At 50.4% G+C, this 8,383-nt stretch overlaps 4 protein-coding genes across 4 annotated transcripts; all 4 read right to left on the bottom strand.

Annotated features, from left to right (window-relative positions):
• Window positions 1–1,314: 1,314 nt before the first annotated feature.
• K452DRAFT_252942 (uncharacterized protein) lies at window positions 1,315–2,304 on the bottom strand. Its single transcript, XM_033538267.1, has one exon. The coding sequence runs from the start codon at window positions 1,978–1,980 to the stop codon at window positions 1,423–1,425; it is 558 nt and encodes a 185-aa protein (XP_033395949.1). The 5' UTR covers window positions 1,981–2,304; the 3' UTR covers window positions 1,315–1,422.
• Window positions 2,035–2,358, bottom strand: K452DRAFT_230811 (uncharacterized protein; the record flags this gene model as incomplete). The annotated part of the gene is made up of 1 exon (XM_033537119.1): window positions 2,035–2,358. A coding segment is annotated over one exon (324 nt), but the record flags the coding sequence as incomplete, so codon positions are not given.
• A 1,201-nt stretch (window positions 2,359–3,559) lies between these two features.
• Window positions 3,560–5,247, bottom strand: K452DRAFT_231093 (uncharacterized protein; the record flags this gene model as incomplete). The annotated part of the gene is made up of 3 exons (XM_033537138.1): window positions 3,560–4,286; window positions 4,513–4,653; window positions 4,709–5,247. 3 exons carry the CDS (start codon window positions 5,245–5,247, stop codon window positions 3,560–3,562), a joined length of 1,407 nt encoding a protein of 468 aa, XP_033395947.1.
• Window positions 5,248–5,805: 558 nt separating this feature from the next.
• K452DRAFT_319763 (uncharacterized protein) lies at window positions 5,806–8,240 on the bottom strand (the record flags this gene model as incomplete). The annotated part of the gene is made up of 5 exons (XM_033544264.1): window positions 5,806–6,718; window positions 7,247–7,363; window positions 7,412–7,845; window positions 7,892–8,144; window positions 8,206–8,240. The coding sequence occupies 5 exons, from the start codon at window positions 8,238–8,240 to the stop codon at window positions 5,806–5,808; spliced, it is 1,752 nt and encodes a 583-aa protein (XP_033395946.1).
• Window positions 8,241–8,383: the final 143 nt, after the last annotated feature.

The following is an 8,383-nucleotide window of genomic DNA, read 5'->3' as shown; positions in this document are numbered from 1 at the left end:
TCTGGTGTCGTGTGCTGTCGCTGTCCTCTCGCAATCAAGATCGATCCAGCAAACGCCGAACCCTCTGCTCCAGTGCCGTCTTTCCGCGTCTTTCGCTTCATGTGCTCTCAAACCCCGTCTCGCGAGCTTGCAGCAGCAGCAGCAGCAGCGGTAGTCGACAGTCGTCGTTTCCACATCCCGATCCACGCACGCGGCACCATCTACGCGCCCCCGCCCCTGCCCCCACGACCCCTTCCCCTCCCACCAGCACCACCAGCACCACCATCTTCAATCCTTACAAAATGCGCATAAATTAGCAAGCCCCTCTCGACGCGCCCCGCCAACGGCGCCGCGCGGCACACGCAGCGCTGGGACTCCCATTCGTCGGCGCCGACGCGGCGGCTGCACGCCGCGTACCAGTGGAAGTGGACGGTCCAGAGCTCGGGGTCGTGTGAGGTGATGCGGAGGACGGTGCGCGTGAGGTCCTGTTGGTGTGGAAGGAAAAAGGTCAGTGCTTGGTTCTGCTGTAGTTAGGTGGGAGGGGGGATGGATGTGCGCGAGGACTGTGTGTGTGGGTCTAGGGACGGGTGAGTGGGGAGTGGAGGTGTGGGGAGATGATGATGATGATGATGATGTGGGGTTTGGGGTCTGGGGAAAGAGCCAGCCAGCCTGCCTGCCTGCTTGCTTGCTTACATACCGCAAAAGCCAGGACGTCCCTGCCGTGTATAGCCGGGCCGCCGGGGTCATCGCTCGGGGCTTCCATGTCGCGCACTAAGACGTACAGCTGCCTCATTGGCATGCAATGGTCGTTAGGCGAGGACGCCATGGGGAGGACTGCGGTGCCGGAAGAAGGCTAGAGTCAGTCTTCTGCAGCTCTCTGGTTGGGTGGTGGCTTGCCTCCGAGCAAGCGAGAAGAGCAGAGAGAGAAGGTGAAAGGCGAGGTGAGGACAGTTAGTTGGCGCTGGTCTCTGCGTACGTACGGATGAGGATGTTGCCGTTGTTCGCGTTGGCCATTGCTTTCTTCTGGTTTCGGAGATGCTGCTGGTTGCTGGCCTGCGAGGGCTATACGCAGATGGTGTGGTGGACGAATATCGCGAGGTGTTTGTGGGATTGTGGGATTGTGGGCTCGTGGGCGTGGCCACACCAAGGGACGACGATGAGCTAAAGACAGCTCAACCGTTGGTAGGTTGTGCGGTGAAGGATGCTGAACGAACGCCCACACATTTTTATGCCCAGTACGTGCGCGGTGTGCGCAAAGGTTGCACTTGCAAAGTGAAACACGAATAAGTGTTGCGTTCATTTTGCAAAGTGAAAGCATACTGTCGAGCAAAAAACAGGCCGTCGTTGACCCTTTTGGGTACGAGCAAGGACTGAAATGGTGATAGAAACAGAAGAATTGCATCAGACCTGCATCGGCATCTAACATTCAACACTTCCACGCCGTCATTCACCAGTGAGGTCGATGACTTCGATGTCTTCCTCCGCTTTCCGTTTGACGCCCGTTCGTGTCTCCTCACTGTTCCTGCCGGGCCTAGGCCGCCTGAACTGTTGGGAGATGCGTCTCGACACATCTGACATCGGCGCAGGCGGTGCCTGCGTGCTTGAGCTGCCATTGATGGGTGTCAATGATTGCGAGCTTGGATATGGATAAGGCCGGCCCATAGACGAGTGTGCCCGTGGCTCTAGAAATGGCGGAAGCGAAGCCAGTAAGTTCCCTTCTGTTTCTGACTTGATTGCAGGAAGCGAAACTCCAGGGACTTGTGGAGGTGTCAATGTCGGCCTCGGGAGAGTAGAGGGAGGTGGCAAAATGGTTGGCTCGCCCAGGGCTCTAGGAGCAGGAAGAGGAACCATGTTATGTCCTTGCGCTTGTACCTGGGTCGGTACCGGTCTCGCCGCTGATCCTTCCGCTGGAAAAAGGATGCTGTCGTTCTCACTTCCCGGTAGACCTATCGCAGGCTTGATCAAATACTCCACAAATTCTTCTCCGAGCACCTCCTTCATGTCGATAAGCTCCGCCAGCTTGTGCAATTCCTCATTGAACTCCACAATCAACCTTCTCCATTCCTGTAAATCCGTGCCGTGTCTTCTCCCTGTTTTTGTCACAACAAGAGTCTGGGGTGAGCCCCGACGGTCTGTCAAATGGGTGCAGTCTGCACCGTCCAACTGGAGATGTAGATGGTATCGCCTTTGCTTGGAAACCGGGAAATGGCATACCCGTTCGTTGGGGTCAGTGAGGAACCTATCGAGTTTAAAGCAATCACTGCAGCCACAGCCGCATCGAAGCCGTTTCCAGTTGACAGCTTTCTTGGGGCGGAGCCCAGTGTAGCGTTTGACCAGGGTTCGGACAGTGGAACCATAGAAAGCCCTATAAGGCTCCATTGAGGGAGAAATATTATGTTTGGCAAGGACCGGTGCCAGCGAACGCAGAAAAGGCATAAGAGTTGGAATGAAGTCCCTGGTGTCAAGCCTAGTTTCGACATCAATTCTAAGTCTTCTGATGACTTGCTTGGTGTCGAGCTCGAGTGTCAGGATTTGGTCGATGAACTTTGTAAGAATTGGTACGTCTATAACTGGAAGTCTCGGTTCCTTCGGCACCTCCGAATTGTATGAAGCAACACGCGAGAGGGTCTCCGTTTTGCGACGCTTGGTAGTCCTTACTGCCTCTGGATCGTGGTTCAAAGAAAATACAGGAAGGATTTCGGCGAACAGTGCCTTGAACCAATCGAGTGCAGCCTGTTTTGGAAGATCTTCCTGTTCCGCAGCTTCGTACAGCCGGGTGAGGAAGACAACCATGGGCGGAGTATTGTTTTTAAACCGCTTCAACACTGAGATAACTCTACGACATTGTCAGTCTACAACCTATATCTTCTTACTTTGGGAAAGTACTTCTCCGATGTGTCATTGAGGCCGGTCCCGAGTATCAACATCTCGAGAAGAGCGGGGACATCCTCAAGATACAGCTTTGCGGCCCTTTCCACCGCATAAAACGACTTATCCCGGACCCAGTCCAGAAAGACTTTATCGCAGCTCTTCGACTTTTGTATCTCAATTTGGTACTCCACTTGGAGCTTAATGAGGAAGTCCAACCAGTCATGAATTACTAGTTGCCGTGGAAGGCATTGTTCCAACCTACATATGGTCAGCATATGTCTGAATTTCAACAAATGTGAGACGCCATTACCCGGGCTGAAGAGGAGCAAACCCTGTCTCACAGATCCACTTTGCCAGCCAAAATGAGGCGCGGGTCGGTAATTTGGTTCGAATCAGAGCAGAAGTTCTGATGAATATGCCGATGTTTTGAGCTTTCCAGCTTCCTTTTATGACTGTAGCGAGAGTCCACTCCTCAGCTGGCGGTGTACTGTGGCCGTATATACTGTGTTGAGGCTTAGTTTCTTCTTCTAGGACACGGAGGCAGAAAAACACAAGATCCCGTTTGGCTTCTACGTCAGACTTGTCGAGTTGATACTGCCGTATCAGATGATCGATCACTGATTTCATTATGCGAGGTTTCTCGCTCGGTCGGTGATAGTCGCGACTATATGACTTTTTGAACTGCGAGAAAAGGAAGTTTCGTACTTCCTTACGGGGCATTATGACAAAAGCCTATGATTTGAGTTATTGCTGTTGTCGAACTGCGAGGTAACAAGGTACTCACTGTACGTCTGTAAAACTGTGTAGCAGAAGGCCCTGAGTTGCCCATATACGCCTCGTACTGCTCATCATCGGGCTCGTAATCGTCAAACGGAAAGTCTTGGATGACTTTGTCGGAATCACTAAATTCAATATTTTCGGCAACCAAAGCCCCCGTGTCGTCAATAACACGCTTGAGGGTCAAGGATGAGTCCAACTCTTCAACGATTGGATGAAAGCCACTCTCCTCATCTCCCTCGCCATCTTCGCCTGTTTCGTTTCCCCAACCGTATCTATCATAGGGATCCACTTCATCCACCTCACCGGATCTCATATGTTCCACTGATGAAAGATAAAAGCGAAACCCGAGTTCTTCGCAGGCTCGTTGGAGAGCTCCCGCTTTCGCCTGGTCCCGGCCTTTGAGAGCGCGGTAACCGAGATTCTCGTCAGTGTATTGGTGGTCGAGGAGATATACGTAATAGTCGGCGTTGACTGAAGGACCCCGGTGCACATTATTGTTAGTCCATTCTCGCAGAGTGGCTCGGAGGGCGCGCGAATTTGCTCGAGCTGTTGCCGCAGATTCTGGCATGAAAGCTTTGGGTTTTACAAGATTGTATGTGAGAACCCAGCGGTAACCGGCAGTGACTTCCTTTATTTCATGTTTGACATCGGAATACCTTCAACGTGTTAGTAATGTCCGGATGTTTGCTTTGATGGCTACGTTGATTCAAGCAGGGCTAATGGCTTTATAATGCACGCAGCGGTCAATGTTCCGCTTCGTTCATCAACCAGATAACAGAGGACATAATCGCAGTCCGTCAATCATTTGATTTGGTTTTTCCTCAAAATGTTTTTAAAATCGATGCCATGATGTATTCAAGGAAATAAAATCGGTAAACTTACCAGCAAACAAATGAAGGGCCAGCAGTCGAAGTCGAGAATCTCTTTTTCATACTACCATGCCTCATCTCCACATCGCCTCCTTCATGCGGCGATGGTAAGCATATGACAAGAGTTCCAAACATACCTGGGACCTTTTCTGTGCTACGAGCAGAGTGTGAGCCAAGCATTTCAAAATGGCAAACTCTGGGTAGCTTACTCCTGATGCTCTTTGAACAAAGCTCCCTTCTCGTAGAGCAACATTTTGTACAGTTGTGCACTGACATGATGAGGGCCATACGTGATACCCAAATCCTTCACGACATGGGATAAAACTCGCGGTAAGAACTCCTGTTCCCACTTCGGATTCGTGATGTTGAAGCGTTCAGGATTGAGTTCCCACGTGTTCCGGATGCTGGCGTCTATGACTGTATCTGTTCCCTTGCCGAATGATGCTTGATGAGAAGCATTTGCAATTGCCTGTGCTTGTTCCTCGCCTAATGGCAATGCAATGGGTCCTACGCCTTCGACTTCGATCAGGGGGTCAATGGCCTTGAACATATCTCCAAGTAGGGCATAAGAAAAGAAAGTCCCGTCATGCTCGATGCCATTAAGGCTATTGAGAAGATCCTCCCTGACATCGCCAATGATGCCACTGACATCAGACAGAGGTGTGCCAGTACGGGTGGCGACTTCTGCTCCTTCCGACCTGTGAGAGCCGTTCTCTGAGTCGCTGCCAAGATCAACTATATCGACCATTGTTCTCACAACTGAGTGCAGGATTCGGTGGACACGATGGAGACCGCAATTTTTTGACAAGGGTGGCTGCAAATGATGGTGTTGAGTGCAGTGGGGTTCTGCCTGAGGACGCGATGCACGTTTCGCGAAAATGGCGCGCTAGTGCAACACCCCTCCTTCCTTACCGAGCAAGGAATGCCCGAGGGAAATCTCCAAGACAGAAACAACAAATTTACACTAAGACAGATACGGATATTTAGGGTATATCATCAATAGGAGATAGGGAACAACCTAAGGAATGCTCCTTGCGTCTAGTTGTAAGCCTAAATTCTGGATATGAATGGAAAGGTCTTAGAGCACAAACGTCTTGACTGGATTTTATCTTTCACTCTGCACAAGCGTCTTTGTCTAGTTAGGCGATGAATCTCGCTTGAGGGTTACGGACATCACTACAAAAGAAAGCAAACGAACTATAAACCACCTAAGACGCCAACTGCCCAGTCCATCAACTCCAGGTCACTGCAGCGTGACCACCACTATGACAGCTACACTCCATTCTGTAGAGCTATTATGTCACACCTAATCATCCGTAAGATCAATAGTTCCAGTCTCCTCCGCCTTCCTCTTAACACCCGCACGCTCCGCCGTAGGGTTCCTCGCATTGCCCGAACCCGGTGCTTCGCGGATTAGAGGTATTGGCGGCAGTGTTGGTGGATTAGTTTGAGAATAAGCCGGTCTAGCCTGCGCGGAGGATTGCCGACCGGCTGTCTGCTTCTGCCTTTTCGCTGGCGGTTGCGCCCTGCTTGTCCTCACCTTGGAGGCACCTGGCCCATAATGCTTTTCCAGTGAGTTTTCGATCGTGCGCATCTTAGTTCCCTTGTCGCTGTAGATGATGGGTGGGTCGGACGGCGGAGAGTGATCGTTGGCGCCCGCTGGGAGAACAACGCCCTCTTTGTTTTTGATAGCTTCGAACTGATCCCCCAAGACAGCTTCCAGCGAGATCACCTTACCCAGAGCCTCCATTGCCTTGTCAAACTCTTTGTTTCTCATCTCCCAAGGCTTGTGATCCTGTCTCCACATGTTTTCCTCTTTTGTGACGACCAAAGTATGTGGCACCCCATATTTCACAGTTTCGAATTTGTATTCGATATCCCTTAGACTGTACCGCAAGTGACTACGCCGTTGCTCGGCGAAGGAGAAATGGCCGACCTGTGCGCGTGGGCTTGCAAGGAAGTGGTTCATATGGATCTTGCAGTCTTTGCAGGAGCAGGAAGATGGCGGTCGGGCCCAATTGTCGGGGCGCTTGGGTTCGTTGTCCACATAGCGTACTAATATCGACCTGATTATCGTTTGGTACATGGACTGGTATGTAGCATTGTCCTTGACCGAAATTCCATGTTTTTCCATGACTGGAACAAGTGCTGGGAGAAACGGTACGAACATGGGCGGGAGGTCCCGAGGCTCCAGCTTGTCCAGTGCCATTTGATCCTCTCTACTAACCGCTCAGCCTCGGCGGTTAGCTGGAGTGTCAAGATTTTGTCAAAGAGAGAAGCAAGAATCTGGCCTTCGACTGGAGGTATTCTTTGCTGGTTTTTTGGTATCGCGTAATTGAGCTCTCTCTTCTGTACGATCTCCTGCTGCTCCGGGTTAAGACCCAAGCTAAGTTCCGGTAACAATTTGCTGAGAAAATCTTGAAAGATAGCGAAAGTCTTCTCAGCGGGGATCGGGAGCTCATCGGATTCCGCGGCCGTAAAAAGGGGTACAAGGCGATAACGACAGGTCCATTCGAGATACGCTTTTCCACAAGCGCCACAATTCTGAGCCGACGAGATCAGCTGTTGTCTCCGACCATTCTCACAGGCAAATGAGAATCTACCCTGGGTTGTAACGTAGAATGTACTTACTTGTTCCAAGTTTCCTGAGAATTTATTGCTTTTTTCAAGATTTCCACCATGGCAGGGCCATCTTCTACGTGGATCGTGCTGCATTTGTCCAGCACTGATACTGCCTTTTCGCGTACCCAGTCGACAAGCTCTTGTTTTCGTCATCATTCTCAACTTTGAGGTTATCAAGCAAGTCTTGGAGGAATTCATGATGACGACATATCTTGGTCTCACGAGAAATGGCATGATCCAACCTAGATAAATTAGCTTTTGCTACAACAATGCAAAAATAAGGTTCATACCCTTCGCGAACGACTTTGAACCCTTTTTGGGACAGACAGGACGAAAATTGATGGATGATTTCGCGCGGCAGTAGAGCCCTCCGTAGAGAAGCAGCCTTCCCGAAAAGAACATAGCTGTATATCGATAGACAGACTTTCATCACCTTGGGGAGTACGATTATTGCGAACTCATGCTCAGGCCTAAAATCAAGTAGCCTTAGACGTGGATAACTCCCATGGTTCTCGACTGGCTCAGAGCGCTCGACGGCGTACTTGCAGGCTGTCAACAGGTTGTCTTTCCAGCTTGCATCCAAAGGATTGGTCTGTTGCTTTTTGTCCAGATAACTGATCAATTGAAGTAACTCGTCTTCTTTCCGAAAGCCGAAACTGTAATTACTTTTGAGGGGTTCCATGAAAAATTCGGCTAACTCAGAGCGTGGCACGATCACAAGCGCCTGTAGAGTGAGCTTTGTATAATTAAGCATCTGAGTTCAAACTTACCGTATCGCGATACCACTGTGTTTCGGTAATTCCCTCATTGCCTGTAAACCCGCTGTTCTCTTCGTCGTCCGGGTCCCTGCTGAATGGTTTGTATTGTAGGATACGGTTTTTGTTGACATTCATTTGTGGATATACGGTTGTCCCGGACAAATCGAGTACGTTGCTAAGCACAATTGAGTCCTCAATCACGTCGGCTTCGGAGTCATTGTCGGGTTCGGTCTCTGTGCGAAGTTCTTTTCCAAGGCCGACAGCGCTATCCTCATCGTCTTCATAATCTTCTTCAAACGAATCTCATCCTTTCGTTCTCATAATACTCATTTTCTTTGTCGTAGATGACCTGACGTTCCATGCTCCCCAAAAAGAGGCATATGTCAAAACCCTCACATACCTCCTTCAAAGCCGAAAGCCTTTCGTAGTCTTTCCCCTTCAATTCACAAAGTCCAACCCCTCCTGGGTGTACTCGTGCTCCAACAGATAAATTGAGCCGTACCA

Source organism: Aplosporella prunicola (assembly GCF_010093885.1).
Source record: "Aplosporella prunicola CBS 121167 unplaced genomic scaffold K452scaffold_17, whole genome shotgun sequence".
Lineage (NCBI taxonomy): Eukaryota > Fungi > Ascomycota > Dothideomycetes > Botryosphaeriales > Aplosporellaceae > Aplosporella > Aplosporella prunicola.
Note: the sequence above shows the minus strand (reverse complement) of the source record. Positions and strands in the feature narration are given on the sequence as shown.